This window comes from Sitodiplosis mosellana, unplaced genomic scaffold (assembly GCF_009176505.1).
Source record: "Sitodiplosis mosellana isolate CC-2019 unplaced genomic scaffold, AAFC_SMos_1.0 Smas_scaffold_18, whole genome shotgun sequence".
NCBI classification, from domain to species: Eukaryota; Metazoa; Arthropoda; class Insecta; order Diptera; family Cecidomyiidae; genus Sitodiplosis; species Sitodiplosis mosellana.
Window position 1 is genome coordinate 884,246 of NW_022595260.1, and position 24,180 is coordinate 908,425.

The 24,180-nt window shown below is 36.2% G+C and overlaps 2 protein-coding genes across 2 annotated transcripts in view; one reads left to right on the plus strand and one right to left on the minus strand.

Annotated features, from left to right (window-relative positions):
* Nucleotides 1-16: 16 nt before the first annotated feature.
* LOC129568403 (inhibitor of growth protein 1) lies at nucleotides 17-2,345 on the minus strand. The gene is made up of 3 exons (XM_055446222.1): nucleotides 1,663-2,345; nucleotides 833-1,573; nucleotides 17-769 (listed from the first exon to the last, which is right to left on the minus strand). Exons 1-3 carry the CDS (start codon nucleotides 1,808-1,810, stop codon nucleotides 441-443), a joined length of 1,218 nt encoding a protein of 405 aa, XP_055302197.1. The 5' UTR covers nucleotides 1,811-2,345; the 3' UTR covers nucleotides 17-440.
* A 336-nt stretch (nucleotides 2,346-2,681) lies between these two features.
* LOC129568275 (microtubule-associated protein Jupiter) overlaps nucleotides 2,682-24,180 on the plus strand; it is a 64,587-nt gene continuing 43,088 nt past the window's right edge. Inside the window, exons 1-2 of the mRNA XM_055445943.1 lie at nucleotides 2,682-2,842; nucleotides 3,006-3,145. Coding sequence (XP_055301918.1) covers nucleotides 3,090-3,145 — 56 coding nt within the window. The 5' untranslated portion in view covers nucleotides 2,682-2,842; nucleotides 3,006-3,089. The remainder of the gene's footprint in view (nucleotides 2,843-3,005; nucleotides 3,146-24,180) is intronic.

The following is a 24,180-nucleotide window of genomic DNA, read 5'->3' on the forward strand; positions in this document are numbered from 1 at the left end:
AATGGACACAAATTCGTTTATTTTAGTTTTGTTTTGTTTTGTTTTATTCAATTTTCAGAATAATCTTTTGATTCATGTTGAACATAGAATTTCAAGTATGGCGACTAAAGTCAATGATCTAAATGCACAATGAAAATGATTTTCGACTGTTTCGAAGGAACAAAGCAAAACAATGTATTGACACAAATTGAATTTTTTCGATGAAATGATTCCTTGACATTCAGTCGAAATTATTTGAAAATAACCAGTTCGCATTTGGTTTGGTTTGAATCGATTCGAATGCGTTACTATAAAAAGATGAGAATGGGTTTGTACCATAATTAGATGAATTTAAAGTGATTATGAAAACAAAAACCAAAAAGTGAAAGTGGGAATTGGCTAAAAATTAAGTCGAATTCGTAGATGCCATAATCGTAGGCGGTTGCGAAGATAGTGTTTTTTTACGTTTTCTCTTCTTTCTCACGGTTATACCGTTCCAATTCTTTGAGAAATTGCTGTTTCGGCTTCATCACACTCGGCCGATCGCCACGACAGTTCGGACAAAACCATTTGCCTTTCGGTTTTGTCGTCAGTGATACGCAAGAAAAGTGGAACCATTCAATAGGGCACAAATCATTGTCGCATAAAATCATTTCGCCGAACGAAATTTGATCGCACAAACAGTAGGTCGGTTCATCTGGATCGATGGTTTCTTCGAGCGGCGGCGTTTCATCGTGTAAGCGTGCATTCGATTGACTTGTGTTGCTCAAATTGTTAGAATTGTTTCCACCTGTGAATATCAAAAATGATTTAATACTTTGTAAATATTGACAAACACCGATTGTGCACTTACCGTTGCCGCCATTCTGCGAGCGAGCTGACTTGCGTTTACGTTTCTTGTTGTTGTTGCTGCCGCCACCATTGTTTCCGCCTTGTTTGCGATTTGAATTGGAAGAGCCGCCAGTATTCAATGGTTGGCCAGGAGCGCCTGCGTTTTTGTTTGATTGATTCGAATTAGAATTGTTCGAATCGCTTGCCAAGTCGATCTGTGATGTTTTTGACATGTTTGAGAAAGTGTTGTTGTTGTTTCCGCTGCGTGATGCGGTTTCACGCGCACGGCGTGAACGTTTCGAATTGCGATCGGCAATGTGTGAACCAGATGTATTGGCATTGCAAGAGTTCGAATGATTTCCACTGTTTCGTTCGTTGTTGAGCGAAGATGATGTGCCTGAAGAACCAGCCACCGAGCCTTCGTCGCTCCTTTGAGCGTTGGTGGACGAAGGTACGAATGATGACGACGGACTGGATGGATGCATATCCTTTGGTGAATTATCCATCAAAGCTGGATCATCCTTGTCAGCGTAATCAAGATTTTTGAAATCGGCATCCAATTGACGCGTCTTTTGGTCAATCATTTCTTGTAATTGTGTAACGACTTGTAGCTTTTCATCGCCCAATTCCTGAGCGGCAATCAAATTCTGTTGAATGCGCGCCATTGCACGGGCCCGTTTCGATGGGGCATTTGTAGATTCGAGTTCAGTGGTTGAGCAGTTGGACCACTGGTCGTAGTAGTAATCGACGTCACGTAAATGAGCTACAACAATAAAATAAACGGTATGAGCCATTTTTTAGCGCGTTATAGTACTAACGCTAAGTAATAAAAAAAATTCACGCATATCTTACCTCGGCATTGCAAATCAATTTCGCGGATTCGGGTTAAGTACCGTTGTACGTCGTTCGGTAAATTATCCACGGAATCCAAATAGTTTTCGACGTAAGTGGCCGAATACATTTTTGGCTCGACACTCGTTGATGCCATTTGATTGAGCATATTTTGTCAAGTCGTTGTAATGGTGTTGATTCGCTTACCGAAAACTACTTTCTCTATAAGTTATTCAATTTTTTCACTTCCACTATGGATCGGCACACGAATTTTATTCAATTTGCACCACATATCATAGGTAAATTTTGCTATGGCTCGCAAACACTGAATTATTTCGCAAACACACAGCGAGAAGCACTTAAAATTTACACACACTAAATAATTGTAAAAGTTGTGCTATGGCGTTGGCAATGCTATCGGGAACGAGAAAAAACCTGATTGACAATAAAAATAAAAAACAAAATGGGCATTAAGCATCATTCACATTCGATGATGCATTAATACGCGGTTCCCAAATTGGTGGAATTCTTTCAATTTGAAATGAATTCTTCTGCGAAAAAATGATCATCTGATGAAATTTTAGTGTTACAATTGAGATATCGTTTGATTTACATTATTCTTGGGTAAAATCTCCCGAAAACGTAATGAAACACCAAATGAACGCTCAGTGTAAATGAGACTTTACATCTTTCACTTGAGTGACATTTCGGCGATTTACATGTGTTGTCATTTCTCCTTTTAAACTGAAGTTCGGTGTTGCCCGATTCAAGTAAAACTATGAAAACAAAGGCATCATTGTCAACGAAATGTTAATTAAAATTTTCAATAAAATTGAAATTATATAAAGGTATCTAAATTATTTCATCTGATGAATTCTAATCTGTCTCAAAATGGTTCGTATCTCGATTTACTTCGAAATGGAAATGGTGCTATAAAATCCATTTCGCCGCTCAATCATATTCAAGTTATTGTAGAAGTTTTTATCCCCACCGTCGCCGCACTCACCGTTTCGCCGCACGTCACACTATGCTGATCATGTTTGTGTGTGCAACTGCTTGTATCAATATAGTTTGAACGGTTTAATTCAAAATCCAGTTTCGTTGCACGGGGATCTGTATTCGAGCATTAAATTCTTTTCTTGCATACACATTTGTTCGTTCGGTGTGTTGTGACTTGTGTCCTTTTTTTGCTGTTGCTATCGTGCGTGCTTTGTTTGCTATTTTGTATTTAAAACATAAACCAACTTACTTCAATTCGAAAACCGATTTTATTGTTCTTAATCATTCGTTTGTATAAAAGCAATCACATTTGCTTTTACTTTTACTTTTGAATTAAATCAGTGTGATTTTGTTACGATTTGCAGAGACTATCGTGTGATTCTCCATTGAGTAATTGTGAAATTTTTATTGTCAATCCACAAGAATCTAACCAATAAAAAGATATCAACATGACTTCAACTTCAATCAACGTTGGATTGAGCAACGAATCACGCAATTCAAGCAAGTAAGTGTCCATAGATAATCTTGAATGTTAATGTGAATATATTTTTATGAGTTTTTTGACGTTCAAATTCATGAAAAAATTTGAATAACATGGCAACGGTCATTGGAAATATTCTGCAATGAAAGATGTACCGTATCTTCGATGCATATTTGGAATTTTATTGTTCTTTCTTTCTTCGTTCATCCGTTCTACCATTCGCACTACCGTGCGAAGATAACATATCTAAAAATACCTTTATTGCAGAGCATTTTTTGCCGTTTTCTGTGTGGATTTTTAGCCAAACAATCGATAAAAGAAAATGAAGGAAAAAGAACATCAAACAAAACAAAATTCAAAGTACTTATTCTGCTGAGAAGCAGAATAAAGCAAAATACTGAACGTGTGGTACGGTTCAAAGTCCTAAGTATACAAAATGTGTATTCTTCTACAGATGTCACGTCTTCAGGTTCATTTTTTTACTTCCAATAATGTTCGTTCGAATACATTTATGTAACATATGAATCGACATATTCCACTTCTAACATACAGAAAAATAACCTAAAACCAAAGCCAAATAGTTAACGAAATATTTCAACGACAAAAAATACTTTGATAACAACGTTTTTTTTATAGTCGTCAAACGAATTCTGTCTGGAGATTCTGACGACACTGTAAACCTATAAATCCGGTAGATATTGCTCATCATTAAAGCCCTGATAATGTTGTGAAATGAAGAACCATTAAGAAATACTTCACGAATATTAAACGGAATTTAATCCATAAAGAGAACCGAGATTCTGATATTCTAAATCAATAAGAGAAAAAATAAGCGCAGTTGATCGAATCCGGTATATACCGTTACATGCAGAAGAAGAGAGACGAAACATGAAAACAGCACTGTTCATTTGATTTTGTGCGTCATTGCGAAAATATTCACTTAAATGGTAAACATTTGCATACGAAAATTTGATGGCAATGATCAATGATCGTTTATTTATTTGGAATGCACGTTTTTTGGATCGATTTGTGGCGACGGCACAAATTCTGTTTCCATTTTTTCCAATTTTAGTCACATGGCTGTTATACGATCTGATAATTTAATATTTCCAGACCGTTCGGGATGTTTGTCGTGGTTGTTGTTGCCGCTGTCATCATTTGGTTGTACATTGCGCAAAAGCATCGAATTTATATTATTTTCATTCGATGATTGCATTTGTAGCAAACAAATGGCGTTGCATCTCGGATTGTTTGACATTCTCGAGCGCTTTATTTTTTCTCAAATCTCTCGCCAACATGAATATGTGGTTTTGTCTGCCCAGCCTACAATATTCTGCTGTGCATGTCTGTGTGTATGTGTGCGTACGTTGGGCAGAGAGGCCTTATTTGCATCGTCAATAACCATTCATTGGAATACGATATATAGAGAAAGATTTCGATCCATTCGTGTCAACTGCAACAAAATGCGCATACATTAATGAAAAACGGTAGCGTTTTCTTTTCTGGTTAGTTTCCAATCCATGGTGATGCTGCTAGTTCTTGCTGCTGCTCTTTTTGTTGCTATTTCGCCAGCGTTCCACTTAGCATTTTTCCTGTCTCTCTCTCTCTTTCTCTTCAATTTGTAAACAAGAAAACCAAAGAGAACCTCGTTAGTTTCTTGCCAAGTCAATCAGCTTACCATATCTTGTATATTTTTCAAGCTGTTCAATGCCGTAGTGTTTATCTATTCAACTATTCAATTGATTCGAAACAACACATTCCGATTTCTCGCATCATTCAAATGAAATCGTTCTTTTCCCATACCGGACATTTATTTATTGTTTAACAACATTGACTTGGAACACAAAAACATTCAGAAACGATCGAGTCGATTTGGATTGGAATTGGGATTGGGATTGAGTTAAGTCACAGTTGATGTTTTACATAAAAAGTGTCACCAAGAGCCATTCAGCAGCGAGACTGACTAAAATTAATGAACACATGTTAAGAATGGGGTAAATGACCATGTCTATGGATCCGAAGTGAATATAGAAGAGTGCTTTCCCTTTGATATCGCACACCTTCACCTGCGTGTGCTGTATGGAATTGACGATCTAAATACGCATTCAAACAACAAATAAAAAATGGCTGGAGCGTCACATTCATTCGTCATGTAATCGGCATATGTTCAATGAAATACCATTTATTTTACTTGCGATTCGGGTCACCCGAAAGAAAAGGGAAAACGTAGTTTTTTTCTGAAGTCATTGAAGCGTAACAATAGTCAAACAAACACACTGTCATTTTTCTATGGAAATACTATTTTAAATAAAACAAAAAGCGAGATACGAACTAGTAGTGTAATTATGCTTAATTATTTAATGTGACCGTCTAACTGACCGGCAACAACGAACACGGAATGACTCATTGTTTTTTTTCCTGTTCGTTCGTGGAACACTGTACATACGACTACCGTTTATCGGGATGACAAAAAAGAATACAAAAACTTATCATTTAAGCAAATCGCTTATCAGTTTCGGTTTTATCGCGCAATAAGTAGACCGCAATCACCGCAATTCATAATAGCTTGCTTTCCATTTCATGATTCATATTACGATCGGAGTTCAAAAACCTTATAGCGACTTTCTATTTGTTCTTATCAACGGATTTTGCGGATCGATTCCACCGACACACAATAAATAGACCAAATCCAAAACGAATCACATGAAAATCAGTGAAATCGATATTTTTTTTAACACACAAGCGGGAAATGCATGCACGAAACGCCAATCATAACAAATCTATGCGGTTTATGTAAACAATCTGTGTCTCAATTTGGATTTATTTTTTTGGTTTGAAGGAATTGTGTTCACGTCTACTGCGCTTATAAGGAAAAAGTTGAATTTATAACCAAGCAAAGGAAATCACTTCCACTCATTTAGTAAACATGCGTTTATTTATGCATGTTGGGACAAAATTGAATTTGTTGTTCACACTGGCACTAGCTCTTACGCTGCAGCATGCATGTTTACCACAATAATAAATCCGAGAACAACACAAATTCAACAATAAACATTTTTTGCGCCGCTGATTTTCCTGTTAATACAAAATCAGTTTATTTATCGGCAAACAGCTAGTTTTTTTTTGCGATTGAACTTATACTGCTGCACAAAAATATCAATATATTTCCCAATTAAACTGAAAATTAAATACAGGTGTTCTTATGCATGTTACATTTCAGTGAACCGCAGTCTCATTGAAAAAATTCCCAGTTGCAAACGAGTATTTCGTGAATAGATTATTTGATGGGAAAATATTTTCAGCGTGATCTGATTTTCTTGCAACATATTCTGCTGTCGGTTTACATTGAATCCAGAGATGAAATTAGTTGCAGTTAATGGAGAAAGCACGGTATTTTGTCATCGAAATGGGACCAATAGGTTCAAGACAATTTTTATCGCCAGCCATCAAATACAATTTCTCTCTGCTGGAATTCGAAAATAATTCAACGGATTAACGATAAAGATGTACGGAACCAATAATAACTGCCTCTCGCAAAAATCGATAGGAATCTCATAAATTTTTCGAAAAAATAAATCCTTTCACTAACATCATGTAATAACATCAATAAAAGTCGCGATAAATTGCATATATATACATATGGCTGCCGCCTTTTCAAAAGTGCTTCAAGAAATTACAGTTTATGTTGCAAATCAATAAATTGTTTGCAATTGAGTGCATTGAATCCATGCGATCGGTGGGATGCAAATAAGTTCACGACGGCAAGTTAGAAGAAAGACAAAAAGACAGAGTGATTGACTGCCAGCGGTTTCTTCCTTTTCGCGCTTTACTCTAATCGGATCGTGTTATAAACTAGTGATTTTTATGCATCGATAAGGCAATAATAATAAAGTATTTGGATTTTATTCATGCAAATGGGCAAACGATGATCGGCAACGCATATCGTCCGCACGTAGCGCAACTGGCGTGTTGTATGCGTGTGTCTGTGCATCTAATCATTATCTTTTTTACGATGTTTGCTATGATTATGAGGCTTCTAATGAACTACCGACCATAGACCGATTCGAACCAATTATTTTCCATGCAATCATTTCCGTTGATAAAAAGAAGGAAAGAAAAGAAATGGCAAATAGGATGTAGATAAGTGTAAAATTTAGCAGTAATAATCTAATGTGATGTTTATTTTCCATTCAAATTGGTCATCACTATCACTATTCGCTTGTGTTGTGCGCTAGTTGGCATTTATTGAAGTTCGAAATTTGCCTGCGGCCAATGTTTCATTAATATCAATCACTCATAAATATGCAATTACGACGCCAATACTATGATGATACTTGACAAACCATTTACTACGAAGAAAGACTTTGACATTCGAACACTTGCATTACACTCGTTCATTTCAGCCAGTTCTCGAGTTTTGTACATTAAAAATGCTGCATTGATTTACAACTGCTGTCTGGTGTTGCTTACTAATTAATAGAGTAAAAAGAGAAGCATATGATTCATATGGTTTCTTTGTGCGAGAAACAGAAAGGGTACAATGACGCTTTGATGTTGTTGTCGTGCCGCACTCGGAATGAATGTTTTTTCGATGGCAGAGTTCACATTCACTTGACTGGCATAATGGCGAACCGCTGGTTTGGTTTTCGTGTTTCACAACCTCATTTTCCGTTCGGCTAAGGAAATACAATCGCTTTGTTCAGTGCGGGCTAATCACAGTGTTTCAGTGCGTCGGTTGTCAAATATTAATTTCAAGCCAAAAAGGAAAACTTATCAACACGAACCACCCTTGAATAAATTACAATTTGGTTATTACATGCGCATTCATGAATTGCGTGACTAAACATTGCTTGGACATTTTTCGTAATTGAGGTTTGATGAATTTTTTGTTGGCCCCAAAAGAATTGGCCCAATTAACGTTTCTAATGAAATATTATTATCAAAATGCACTCATTTCCATGTACACGTCTACGGTTGCATTCAAATTGCCACTTACGCATTTTATTCGATGCATTCGGTTAAAGTGACGCCACGGCTAATGTTACACAAGTCTAGCAAGCACTACCATTTTAGCGTGAAATGACTTGAAAATTTCCGTTAAAAAGTATGGCGAAAAAACTGATAATTTATGCGCATTGTTTAAAGCGGTTCGATCATATCATAAACTTGTTAGCACCAGTCAAAAGGTTCAATGGCATCAAGGCAGCTAATTTGTGGAGTTCATTAAACGCTTTTCGTGTGGTTTCTATTTTTTTTCAGTCAAAAATAATTTTTGCATATGAATCAGGATTCGGAGCCATTCAATAGAAATGTGGCAAATTTCAAGACCCAACATCAACAGATAAAGAATTCGTGACTTTCAATTGACTGAAGCTTGAACATTCCTCTAAAATAGTAGTATTTTAAGTGAATTTTCACCACGATTACATGGTTTACCTTTTTTGTAATTTTTTTTTCGGAAAGGAAATGTGTGCTAATCGCTTCATGAGCTATTTCGCGAGCTAAGCACGATTTCAATCATATATGTGATGAGTATTAGGCACGCGTGTTTCATGATTTATTTTCATGTTTGAATCGAAATTGATGTTGAGTCGTGCTAAGAATAAAATATGGAACGCAATAAAAGCAGCTGTTTGTATACTTTATGCTTCTCAGAACTACTTTCTTTTGTTTTCGGAACCGCAGTGCGAGTAAGGAAAATTTAATCGACATCTAACGATTCACTTTCAGTGAGAACATTTTTTGGGTTAATAATAATGTCCCACTTTTACTGCCACCGATCGATGTCGGTGAATAATATGAACAATTGTGCGAATTCATTCTTGCCACTATTTCAGTCAATATGTTCACGTTTTCACTACTTTTATTCTTGTATAAAGCGATTCGCTTCAGCTCTTTCATGAGTTTCTTACCAAAAACAAATTTTGATACAAAAACAACAGACTTGAAATGAAAATGGAATGATTAATTGCAATAATTGGAATTGGGAGTCAAGGTTATGAAGGTTTTTAATGTGTGTGAAAAAGTAATTGCTTCCATTCGCTATGCGATGACTCATCTATTTCAAAGTCAATCAGCCTAAATTCATTCATTCTAGCGTTTAAGTACCTACTCATCGATGGCACAGAACTGAACAAAACAAAACTGACTCAAAAACTAAAGTGCTGATTTCAACCGGAAATTCCATTCAACTTATTGGTATCACCGATTTGAAATTCTCTAGAAGAAAAATTTAATCGCAGAAGAATATTATTGAAAAAACATGTTGAAAGGCACCGATCAAGTTGTCAGTTAGTCTGAACCGAATGGAGATATCTGAACGGCTGTGATAGTCACAAAAGAAGCGATTCACGATTCTGTTAGCTATTGAAGCGAAGTGAAATGGAATGGTATTCGCTTAAGCGAGCCATTACCATAAATTTTGGTTCCACACATGATTAACATATCCATTCACTGCGAGAATTTCATCTCAGTTCTCTCTCTATCTCTGTATAGACCGCTGATATCGGAAAGGCCAAAGTATCACAATAATAATCGTGTTTTTTTTCCGTTTTCGAAAAATGCGTTCGGTGAAAACTTTGGAGAGTCGATTGTTATTGCATGGTGTACACATCGCATCGAATGTATTAAGGTCGCTAAATATATTAACCAACGAATTAATAACAATTATTTACCGTTATTTTTGCGATTTTCGATATAATTGGCGTATACTTCTTGGTGTATCGTTCGTACCTTTGATGGGAGAGTGTGCAAAACCAAGCAAAAAATAAAATAACAACGGTGTACAATGTACATACATGCAAGAAGTTCTACAAAAAGAGAAATGAAAATTTGAAAATGCAATTCGCTTGTATTGTGTCGGCCTTTCTCAATGGTTATTGTTGGTCACACCAACAAATTAATTTTCCATGGAAATCGATTATGAAAATTCGCAGCGAATGTGTTTTCTCACTAAAAGCACGTTCAACACCGATTAAGGTCACGCTAAAAAGGCGTTCAGTTTAATCTAATGTCTGGCCGTAAATAAATCACTTTCAGTTGTGATGGATGTGCGTGTCCGAGTCCAAGTCCGAGTCCGTGCACCGCCGATAAATTTCAAATCGACATCAATTACCATGTAAATAATGTCGCGGAATGCAGACGATATGGGAGATGAGGACGATCGATATCGCAGAAGCGCGCATCGCTGCTGACACTACTCGCTGATGACGATACGATGATCGGACCATGGAGACTGAAATGTTCGTGTACGTGTAAAACAGAATTGATCGTGTGCCATCAGAAGCAATGATTATGATTGCCGCGGGCAATCTGTCAATTGAATATCGTATTCCTTTTTCAACATTCATTGAGATCTCTTTGCGTTTCTCTTGTTTCATTTGCTTGACTGAACTGTACTGTACTGTACTGTACTGTACTGTACTGTACTGTACTGTACTGTATCGCACTCAAACTCAAACAAGGCCTTTGTAATAAATCACAGCTGCGAAGTGACGATATTAAGTTCCACAGTCAGTTGTTTATGGAATCAGCGTCATCAAACATCATGTTTTTGTCGAGTGGTTTTTTCCGATGGATTTGTTTCGTTTTGTTCTCTTCTTTCTGCACATGAAATGCCTTGTTAAAACCCTTTTCTTTGTTCTCACTTATAATGCGGTTTAATTGCGAGCTGTTTGACTCCAACAAGCCGTATGCAATTAAAAAATCATTATTCGCCTTTGGAAAGTCATTTTATTTCCCCTTCGATGCCCACTCCGTCAGATTTCTGTAGTGCAACTGCAACTGAAATTTCAATTTGACAATAAGCCGAGCTTGTTATTATGTATTCTGATGGTATTATATAGTATTTTCTTGTTGAAAGGCGTGAAATCAGCATTTAATTGGAGCTGAAACGGAATGTTATGAAAGTTCTTTATATTTGAATATAACATAAAATTGGATTTGCACATACCGAGTTTTTTTTTCATTTCAAACGTATATCTTAAACAATAACATCAAAAAATAAGATATTTATGGACTTTGTTCGTTCAAAATGTGAGTTATCTGACCACTCACTTTATCGACATTGTTTTCTTGAAACAAACACACATATGTGCGTAAATTATAAACTCAATGTAAATGGATGCCAATGCAAATAGACTGCAACAAGTTATCGCTACACTAGAATTTAAATGCACATCCACATCCACATTCGAGTAATGCATTTGAACAACAATTCGGAAACTCTAAGCAGTTTTCAAGCTACATTTAACCATTTAAGTCACACCATAAAGATAAGCAAATTGTAAAAACAAACGAACAAACAAAAAAACACTTGAACAGAGACAGCAGCGACGGATGTCTTCTGAGCTAGTTGGCGTACATAATCTCAATCTTTTATAGAACGAATGTTGTTCAGAACTTCTGTTGCGATTAGATTGTTGGAATGAAAACATTCATGGTGACCAGTAGACCATACGCAAATGCAGTCAGAGATATTCTTAGACGCGAGAGATATATTGCTCGACGCCAAGCATAAACAATGGAAACCATTTTTCAACCAACGTCGATGGTTTTCCCGTTCCGATTATTATCGGCCTCTTGTTTTGCTAGTGTGATCGATTCTCTTTCATGAAGAAATCAATTACCACAGAAATGTTTTCTTGGAACCGAGTTCATATTTTACGTGATCGCAATACCGATTGAAAAGAAATAGCGTTCATTAACACATGAGTGGCAACGCTTATCTTTTTCAACCGAGCAAACGTTAAATAAGTGTGCCGAGCCATTACGATCAACAATTATTTAACTGCAACATGTTCTCTCTACTGATGTTTTTTTTTCTGCTAATGTGCGAAGGCAAACAGATGATGAAGCCAATGAATCACGTCAATTAAATCTGCCCTTCCGACGAAGCAGTATACCTTCCTCTGATTCACTTTCTCAAGAGCAATGATATTTGCTCATCAGCCGTAATAAGTTCTGAGTAAATAAAGGCTTCTCGTGAAAGATTGCGTATCGCAAAGAAACATTAATTATTAGTATTTCACGAATTAGCTCAAGTGGCCGATGAATCAGAGGTTAAAAATGTGCAGAAAAAGATGCCACTGAGTTGGTTTTGAGTCATAAAATACTTAAGAAATTCTTGAAAATTTCAATTACAATTTCCAAATCATAAATTTCGCTAGAGTGATATGTGCAACGTTAAATTTCAATTGGAACCGATTGACTGACTTTCTTAATTGTTGATCACTTTAATTTCAATATGCAGAAGTCGACAAAAATGCAAAAATGGCTGTTATAATTAGTATCAAGTGGGATGGAAGTATTTATTCAATTTTCGCTCTCGTTATTATTATGTGGCTGTGAAGCAGTTACAATGACGCGTATGCGCAAGCCATTGGTATTGAGGGACATGAACAATGACATGCGTGGTGCGTTTGTGTTGTCGCAGCCTCACAATCGCGCGTCTCTTTACATGATTGTAATTATTCACGCACAACCACAGCGTCACTGAAACACCGCAACAATTCCATTATAAATTTCATTTTGATTTCTCTCTTTCACATACATACATATTACATACACATTGCATTTTTTATGCATTTGCCATAACTTTGGCCACTTGAGCAATTCATTTCAATGAAATCGCTATAAGCAAACGCAAACGAAATAAAAGTGATGAGCATTTTGTGTGGGCAAGAGGCTACCGAATGTAGCGACCAGCACCATACGAGCGTCATATGAACACATTCATTCGGCGATATGATTGTTATTAATTGCACGACATTTGATTCGAAAGTCACTTAAGCATGAGCGAGTTATTTGAGTTGAATAGGCTGCGAGTATTCAAGCCCCGTCTATCACCTACTATCGTCAGCGGTTTTTTCAAAATAAAACACTTTTGAATATGGCAATATACGTTTAGACTCTTTTCTTCAACTGGAACAATCTTGGCGTTATACACAAAATATCTTCAATGAATGTAGAGAAATTTTAGCAAACTAAAATAGAAATCGTATGAAATTTTTCAAACTTCCGTAAATGTCAATGACTCTTTGTTTGAGCTTCTCAAGTTGTGTGGACATCATTAATTATCGCTTTAAACTGACAATTTTGATTTGAATGCCAATTAGCGGTCGACACACGTCGATGAATCGTTCGAAGCGGGATTTATTCACTGCTTCCAGTAGCACAGTAAATCATAAACATTTAATTGTTTACAATAAAAATACTAGAAGAAAGCTGTAAAGAGCATTTTCTTGCCGTCAACAATTAATGAAAAAAACTATAGCAACATTTCAAAGATCAACTGTAGGTGTATGTATCCAATGTTATCGTTTTTCTTCTTTTGATTTATGGCCACTTTTACTACCAAAAGTACTTAGCATTGTGTCACAACTCTCTTCGGTTTATTCTACCACCATTTTACAATGTTGCAGATTGGTAAATCATAAACAAAAACTGCACAAAACTCTATGCGGCAATCTGGTTGTCTTGGACATTCAACGAAAGATAAAGGGTATTTTTTTGTCTTGAGTAATTTATGGAACTCATTATTTGAAATCCTAATTTGACAGGCCCATTCTAGTTTCAACTAAAATGTATTCAAACTCAAGATAAATAATTCAAAGTCCCTTACTTTCATATGAATGTTAAACGGCGATCGCATTTATTGGGGATTTATCAAACAATTTCGTTATCCCGTTTGATGCAATATAAATTGTATTAATGACTATCGCCATGGGCCTTAAATCTCTATTTAAAATGAGCTCAACTATATTCGGAATTGGAAATTACTGCTGTGATTCAAGTCCATTTAAATATGTATGACACATCAAGGAAAGGAAACCGACCAAGTGCATTCACGGCTCAGAGCTATAATACCAAATTTTCTTTCAAATCATTTCGATAACAACATTCCATTCAAACAAAGAGATACATAATATCCATTCCATTCAGAAGGGTAATGGTTGCTATTTTGTGCTATCGTTTCGATTCAACGTTGTTCATTTGTCAAACGGGCACATACAAATATTTGGTGCGCCGGAATAAACTGTATGCTTATTTAATCATTGCCGCCTACTCGTGCAACACATCGCATCGCATCTCAGCACCGCAAGCAACTATTGGCATCCATTCACTGCATATTTGCGATCACAGTTTTGCCATCCAATGCATTCGGCGGTTTTGTGAAAATGGTGTTGTTCTTTTTTTCGTTGCTGTTTGTTTGCGTTCCAAATGAAAAATGTTCGATTTATGTGGCATGACACTACATTATGTGCGCCATTTAAACGATAATGAACTCTCCATATGCAAACCGTTGGCGCGATCAAAATTTCTATAGCAGAAATTATGGGACATGTGGTGCAAGACTCATAGCATTCGCTTAAATTGGAATATTCATTAGGTAGTGTGTGTGTGTGTGTGTGTGTGCGCCCATTAAACAGTCAAACTCTTCATCGAATCTTCAAATGTATGATTCTGGATCAAAATACCAGCATCGCCTTCCGTTTTCAACCTGGAAAGCTCGCAGCTCTGAATTATAAGATTATCCATTTGAAATTGCCATTTTTATACAAATCAGCGAAATGTCTTAATACAAGAATTTATAACTTCCGCCTCTCTCGATGAATGCCAATGCACTTTGAGCATCGAAATCATTTGTTTTTGGTATTTGGTGCATTTGGAACTCATTGTAGAGTTTCACGTTGGTTGAATAAGGTAGAACAAGGTGCGTACTCTCTTTATACATATGCAATGTCGGAGTCTCTCTCTCATTAATATCAAGTTATTCACGAGTTTTTTTCTTTCACTTCATATTTTCAATAAAATAAATGGCCAACGCTAGAGAGTAGAAGTAGAATAAAAAACAAAAAGTGAATAAAACCATTCACTTCGTTCTAAATAATATATTTTAGACTCTCTGTCTCTACTTTGGACGCAGTGAGACTCATATACAATATTCATTGTGTCGACATGGAATCACTTATTCCAACAAATCGTATCCATCGCGTTTCCACGTGAACATTTAAAAAGCAAAGGAATATGAAAACTAATTGTGAAAGTCCCGCTGAAATACTCTGTATTCTAAATAGCACAAAATTACATATGGAAAGAACCATCGAGCAAAAAATATACCTTCGTTTCAATCATAAATGAATAATAATGTTTAGTTTTCGCCCATAAAAAATGCGGTTATTAAACATACGCATTAACGGCATAGAAAAACGTTTTCAACAAAAACACCTATTGTCGTTGCGATTGGAACTTTGCTCCGGCGTGGCTGTGTTGAGCATTTTTTTCTGCCGCAACCGCTATTCCTCTTCTTTGTATTTTGAGATTCGTTTTGATATCTAATTTCGAATTTTATTCAAGTGGTTTTCCTTTTGCGATAGCCCTTTTTTTGATAGCAAAGCATAAATCAGTGATTTACATTCACCGTCCCTTGATACACATAAAACGTGTTCTTTGTTTTTATTCAACACCAAAAATGAAAAGAACTACTTTTCCAAGTACCAACAGTTTTTTTTATCTAGTCGCTAGATTATAATGAAATATCTCGGTGATCGTTGCGATATTATGATTGGTGGTGTTTGTACAATGTACAATCGCTCGTACGTACCTAAACTTTGCATGAGAAAATGCCTTTCATGTCGTTTCGAATGGATTTATCTCCGCTTTTTTCTCTCTGAATATTGAGCTGAGTCGTATTCCAAATCATGAAATGTTGCTCATTTTCTCCCATTATTTATCATGGAATATGGCTGCAATTTATTAGCGTTTTGTTGAAATTGTAGTGATCGCGTGCCAATTTATTGGTAATTTTCCCATTTGCGATGCCGTTCGATGAACAATGAACATATCGAAAGAAGTGCAAGCGAACAGCATGCGATGACTCTACAAAAGATGATTTTGGCAACGGTAAATATTGATAGAGATATTTCTTAATCTGCATGACGAACCGATAAAGATAACAATTCAATTTTAATAAAGCAAACGATCAATGACAAAACAATGGCAATGTTTGAATAATTTCTCAATTTTGCAGTCATTTGTTTATTTTCTCGCTGAGATGACTTCAAAACACATTTTAAAGTATGGCAGAATGTGCTCTTTAATCGGATCAATAGGCATTTAAGCCAATGTTTCGTAGTCATATACGGTTATATTCGATTTAATGCATCAATAAAGATAAATCAACTGCAAATTGATATTTCAGTAGCAACAGTAGACATTTTGCATGAGAACTCGGCATTTTATGGATAGAAAAAAACGTTTTACAAGATAGAAATACTTTGTTTCATCTAATTGTTTCCTTCTGTACACTGGAGCTGTTTGAAAGGTTCTCGAAAGATTTTGCAAAAAACTTACATTTTTTCGAATGGGAATTGTGAAATGAGTCGAGGCTTTTTCACGCTTGGTCACACTCACGATTTCTGTCGATTTATTGAGAAAAAAACAGCAAACTTATAAATGTGTAAAGTAGAAAATACAACAAAAACTTGAAGCAATTATGAGCTTCAATGTTCTTCCAATGATGAACTAGATCAATAGAGTCTTCATCTCTCTGGATCCGTTATTTGCAGAACGCGTTTCTTGTTCGAAGAAAAGAAGAAATCTTCGATTGGTTTCCCGATCGATAACCTCACACATCCACGCAAATGTTCTTCCATCGTTCTCTTTGCTATCCCTTTAAAGCCAATCAACAAAATAAAAACCCATTTCCATTCGAAATGAGACAGTGAATAATTGAAAATGCCGCTCGTAAATCGACAAAGAGGAATGGAAATGGATGCATTAGGCGAATGATGTTGAACATATGATATGCATGCGTTCACACTTCGTATGATGTTTCTTTTCTGGTTCGTTATTGTTGTTGATTCCGTTTTTACCAAGAACAAATATCATTATAAGTTGAAAATCATGTTCGAGTGACGCACCCTCTTTCGGTGTTATGTCGCTGACGCTCATTTCACGGTAATTTCATTCGAAACACTGCCTGCATCACTTATTATGTATTTTGTGACATGGGATCGACCATCAGCAATAGTACAATAACTAAATACAACCGAATCGTACCAAACCTAGCCGGAGGGAACACAGAAACACAACATAGTCCTAAATAAATTGTCCAAATATTCAGATTTAGTCGTCTCTAATCGCGGCTTAGCAGCTCTCATACAAAGAGCGTCAAAGCATTTAAATATCTTCTTGTGTCGTTCAATTTCCATTTTTAATGCTCATAATAATCAGATTTCAAATGAATGAATGGTGACGCAAGAAGGAGGAAATGCCAGACGAAAAAAAACACTGAAAACACACGAATTATAACGTGATGCGATGACTTATAGATTTCAGCCCGCCATTAAAAGGGCATGTTTCACTCTAATGAATGCGTTTGGATTACGATTCACGAGGTGCATTTTTAATGTGAACTTTGGTTAGACAATGTCTAATAGACATGCGATTGTATCGACGATAAAAAAAAGTGTCGGAGACCACATACGAAACACTCCGCTTTTTTCAAGTTTTTCCATTTCTTTATTTCGAAACATAACCGTAATATGAATTATGGTTATAAAATACTTTTTAATTTTCAACATTTAATTCTAATACCATTTTATGTGAAGTAATTTACGTTCTTTCAAATTGCTGAATTTAAACCAACATTCAAATTGATAATTGAGTTTGTTTGTTCTCTGCCGGATGCAGATCAAAGTACATTTTTAATTGTTTATTTTATTTGAGAGCATATAATAACAATTTTGATTCATTTTGAATGCGAGAAAAGTGTTTGAAAAATGTTTGAACGAATTCGTTTCGCTAAATCGTATGCTTACCGTTTAGAAATATGAAGAAAAATATCATCACGCGGTTGAAGTAAAAAATGTCTTGGATCGAATTTCATATCACCATTTTTAAGTCGATCGTCCAATTCATATTTGAACTTATACAACATTGAATTAAGGCCGACTTTTGTTTGAAGTTTTCCCAGGCGTATACCTATAAACAAAAACACGAATTAAATGAAACAAAGTGATATCATTAACTAAAACACTTCAAATTCACCGATGCAATTACGGGGGCCATCACCGAAGGTCTATTCAGTAGATTCTTTCCAGCCGTGATTTCTTCACTCAATCTTATCGGATTGAATTTATCCGCCTCGTCATAAAATTGTTCATCTCTATGCAATCCCAACACTGAAATATAAATCTCAACTCCCTTTTCGATGACTTTGTCGGTACCTGGAATTCGGTACTCCTTAACACACGTAATACTGGATATTTCCACAGAGATTCATCAATACATTTTTCCAAAAAAATCATGTCCGTAATTTTGGGATTCTTTGCCAATTCATACAAACAATACGAAAGGGTTGTCGATGAAGTTTCAAAGCCGGCCGCGAGATAGACAAATGCTTGAGCACATATCTCATTCAGAGTCATTGTTTTTTGGTTTTCATCAGCTTTGATCACTGTGCTCCATTGATCGTCTAATTGCACCGATCCACCATTTCTCAGTTGCACCAACAATTGGAAAAAGTCTTTGCGAACTACATTGTTTTTCTCGCGGTACTCCAAACTTTAACCAATGCCTTCATAAAATTCTCAACTTCCATGGGAATCGCTTTGATATGTAAAATCAGTATTAGTTTTGGCGCTATAAATTTGAGGAAAAATCGAATGGCGTTTGGAAATGTCGACGCAAAGAGTTTTCGACCATTTTCATGGAATTCATGGTTCGGTTCGCTGATCGTGTCCACATCACCGAACGCAACCGACGCGATAATATTTGTTGAATGTCTAGCGGAGATCTCTCGCACATCAAGCACCTCATTTTTATTCATTAAATTTTCCAAATAATTTTCTAAAGTTGAATCGCAGTCAACGATTGAAGAGAACATCGATTTGAGCTTACCTTTTTTCGTGTTATTGAAAATATAAATTCTTCTTGTTATGACGCAAAAATCTTTCCCGTAGGTTCTTCCCTAGGGGCTAGGAACAAGTTGTGTCATTCGTATGTATTCGCATATATTCATGCGTTCGTGGCTTTGTTATTGTTGTTGTAAATTCACTGCGCTGCGAATGTTTCGTATACACAATCACAAGAATTCACGAATATTCGTACGAATTCGTCTCAAGCGCTTGTGTTCCTACCCCCTAGGTTCTTCCACTTTTGGCCACATAGTGTAAATAAATGTGCCGAAAGGGGATCATAGTCCTCGTCACAGTGGACTCCTCGATCTGAGAAATGTGCGAAATCCCTAATTAGGATATTTCGAATCAATTCTGGATCACGAATGAATAATATTGGTTGAAAAACAATATCAAAAGATAAGAAATGAAATGAAACGTAAAATGAAAAAAAATATCAACAATAAATGCGGTCAAGTGTTTTCTCGTGATGTGATTTTTATCAATTATAATAATGAGTGACTCAATGGGCACATTTAAAAATAGATTTAAAGTTTGGAAATGTGCAGATTATTTCCGTTGCGCCGTTGGAGCAAAAAATGGCTTGACTTAAATTCCAGTTCACGAATTGTATTTGATTTTTTGTATAAACAAGCCCAACTTTGGTTTACATTTTGCCCGAACTCATGCCGATGCTCGGGGACCATCACCAAAAGTTAACATCGCTTTTTTAATCAGATTTTTACTGCTCTCTTATTTTGAACCGGATTGAATTTTTCTGGTTCTTCGTAATATTTGGAGTCTCTTTGTACCCCAACAATAAAAATATGTTTATTCTGAAGCTCCACTGGAGCTAATATTTATGTCACCAACATATATATGAAGAACAGGTGGTGATATGGTACGGTCAGATGCGATTTGTTATTACTACGGCCACAATAATATAATTGGCACTTCATCTCAACGGTACCATATGCATATACATTGACAATGACATTGACATTGACATTACGAATACGGGAGCAGAAAAAACTTAATTTGGTTACGGCGAATACTATGCGATGTGAAAAATCACTACTGGTTCTCGCAGGTATGTTTAGCCGGAATCACAATGTGCAATGTATACAATCCTATACTTTGACGATTATCATAATATTGGCGCCACAAAGCCCATGGAATATGAACTATGCAACACTATATGGACACTAATGATTCTGAACGTTTGTACGATTTTTGAGCGTTCATATTGAATGCATTTGTACTTATACTATCAAAAGCATCATGACACAGATGGCGCTTCATTTGACACATTCCACACTTATTGTGATTTCGGTTTAGCTGTGTATTGAGTGTGAAAAAGAGAAAGCTGCATAAATTGCGATCTTTGTATTTGTTAATATTCAATATCAACACAAACGTATAATTGTGTAGTTTCGATACATCAAGAAATTCAGCAAAGACTTTCAATGAATCTCAGTTTGTATTTCAACTGGAGATAGATAATGTGCATGATTGCTCGTTTGTTTGGGCCCTTTGATTTCAAATCGAATCGAAACCACTTACATATATTCAAGAAGAACTTCTTCTGAAGAAGTTTATTGTCAACAATTTTCCATCGGCAGTTAATTAGTTCCCAAACTCTCGATCATCCAAATCGAACGATTGATGAATGTTATTACTCAATACTCCAATTTTTATCAACAATTTTTCGAAGTTTACAATGTAAACCCCTATTCTTTTTCAAATAGAGACGGCACCATGTGATTTGAGCAAACTATTGCAATCATTGTAAAAATTCTAGCACATTTTGACCCCATTCACAGTTCAAAAGCAGTATTTTTCTAACAATCGCGTGCTTCAATTGGATTTGTAAGTTGATGAACGATTGATAATTGTATGTTTGATAAATACAAATTGCGGAAGAAGAACTGAAAAAAGCGAATAGAACATAGTCAATAGAAATAAAATATCGAGGCAAATAGACAAATCAAGTGAAGAAGTAGTATGATTTATACCAATGAATGAGGCATATTTTATGTATTATGTAGCATTGGAATCAGATATTTATCGTATTGGAATTGTGTGATGCGAAAGCGCCGTGTGAGACACTGACTGCTGCAGCACATTACACTAACATTTACAATAAAAAAATTCCATTTGTTTGAGATTGTATTTTGTGAGCATAAATTTATTGAGAATAAATGTAGTTTTTCTTTCGAATCACACTGACCCACGTTCAATTCACTCCGGAGCATTACCGAAGCGAAAATAAATATCGACAACATTTACAAAATTCTACTCATAACTACAATATTACTACTTTTTTACAATGAAATGAGGGATAGGTAATGAGCCGCGTCCCAAGCGAACGGAACAGCATGCAACAAACAAATAAGAACGAGACAATATGAAAGTATCCGAACAATGAGTTGTGTAGCACATTTGTTCATGGAATAAAAGTATCGGTTCTTATTTGTGTTGTTGTGGTCATGTGCAACGGACGGGTCGATGTTGGCTGTGAGCACAATGCGTTTTGGGAGAGGTAGAGAGTGTAGGACTCGCATTTTATATTGGGTGCATTTGCAATATCGTTCGTTCTGTAAAGCCAATTGAAGCGTATGTCCGACGTACGGGCCATTCGCCAAACGCATTGCACACGTAAATTGTCACATTTTTCCAGTCATTATTCCAACATTCTACTAAGTTTTTTTTGCTCTGCACCTCGTTTCTCTCTCATTCACCCCATATGCATTTGCCGAGATTCACCTCGGTATAAAGTGTAATAAATCCATTGCTCGTTACATGACGAACGACGCGTGAGATGGGAGAGTTGTACATGTGAATCGATGACGAATGGTTATTGTTGTAGTTATTAAAATTAATACCAGGTTCTATTACACGCATTGGCAGCTCGGGTTTTTTTCTCTCTCACATGGAACTGGAGCTTGTTCGTTTTTTTGCAAAGTCACGTCATCATACTGAAATCCATATAGCGTCGAATATCGTGCAGACGCCATGTACCTTTTTATAGTCTGTTTTGTGTTTTTTTAAACTTTAATTCAATTGTCTGCGATGGAACCCTCTTTGTTTTAGATTTCAAAGGCGACCATATCGTTGTTGGGGTTGATTCTCTTTAACGCACAAGCTGTAATTTGTTTCCACTTTGGAACGAAACCGAAATGGCACTTAATCACGAAATGGCCAAAATCATCGATCGGACAATGAATGGTTATGGAGTCGATCTAGTCTTTAAGTGTAATTATTATCTGCGACTTTTAATTAATTCTATCGAAAAAGTAATTTATTTTCGGCTCGTCCGACGCACTAAGTGATGACTCAGAACAACAGATGTGCTCATCAATCCATTCCGTTTCACCGCATAATCTTGTCTATGCATTTTTAATCTGCTTTTGGTTTCGATTGCCCCGGAAATTCGCTTCTATGATTTGGACAAGCATACACTTTTGAACTTTATCCCTATTCTTATATAGAAGTGTTCACTGTTCACCCCGATTTTTGCACATATAATCATTGCGCTTGCCGACATGAGGTATTACGCAATTTTTCATTTGCAAAATTGATATGCGACTCTTTTCCGTCTGCATTCATTGTGCGTTTCGTAACAACTTCCTATATTGTTTGTGCGTAGCAATAAATGGGCCCGAGATGAAGTCACCTCATTTTGATTTTGCTATAGTGTGTGATGTTGTATGCTCTGTACCATCGTCAAAAATTACTTCCTCCATCTAACCATTAAGTGTAATCATATACCAGATTGAAATTGAGTGCCATGAAGTCGATCGATGAAGACGCATAAATCAAGTAAAATCGAAAGACTTGATGATGAATGAGTGGAAAACGAGGTACTGTGTGTGGCACTTAAGCCTCAATAACAGTCATGACAATACATGCAAATTGCCCGGATTTCTTGTTCGAAATGTTCCAAGTACAGATAGCCAATTAAAAGACAGTTCAATGGCCACGTGCACCTAAATCATATGCAATTTCAATTGCTTGCGAAGATAAAATTTATTGCATTTCTGGGGAAAAATGATAATTGGTAAAAATAAACGCAATGCAGACACATTCTCGGTTATTTGATATTATTTGCAAGGCGATGTAAACAGCAATGATCAGACGTGTGCACTTTGCTTTGGCAACTTAAACTTAGAGCTAATAGATATTGATTAAAGACTACATATAAGTGCACGACGCGATGTAGCTACTACTTGGACAATCGCAGGCTGGCAAATGGCAACCATCGAAAAAAAATCAGTCTTGCATGTTCACAAATATTTATTGTGAGTTTTCTTTGTTGGACGGTTCTAAGGTGCAATGCATTATTGATGGGTTTCGATTTCTTTGTGATTCTTTGTGTATATTCGTTTACTGTTGTTGTTTTTTTTTTCACTGCTAGTGTACATTGCGAACACACATGATAATTTGCACATACTCTCGCGTTCAACTTTGGTTGAGCAACGCAAACGAAAAATGCATTATTGGGTACAATGAACGCGTCACCGGTTCTTGAAGCCAACAAAATCTACAATTTTGTTTAACGTGCAAAAAAATCCAGCTGAATAACAACTTTGAAATCGAATTACAACACATTCGAAAGACAAAAAAAGAGACTTGTGTCGTCTTCCTCTTCAGAATAAATAATTGACGGGCATTGATTTGAATGGAAGATTGAAGAAGAAATGAGTGAAGTTTTCGTTGTTGATTATTTGCGTCATTTCGTTCGGATGCCGTATGGGAAGCACGGATAATTGTTTCTCTCTTAAATGGCGTTAGGCAGATTTTGGATAATCAGTCTGGTCCTCCGCTGAAAATGATTGTGTCGTTTGTATGTAAATACATTGAATTACTCATTGTCTCGCCATGGGTGTGCTGTTATTTCGTATTCTACACAAACGATGTGATCGCTAACAATATTGTTGCTCCTTACATGTATCGACTCAATAATCTCTTGATCTCACTGTTCCATATGATCGACACACAGCTGTGCATGTATAATTTACTGCCGCACAATGAGCGAATGGGAGCCAATGAACCGAAACAATTTTCAACAATCGGTTCCACTTAAGTTGTTCAATCAAGAATTAAGTTTCATTTCGTTTTAATTGTCTATTAAGTTCCAATAGAAATGAATCGCAATAT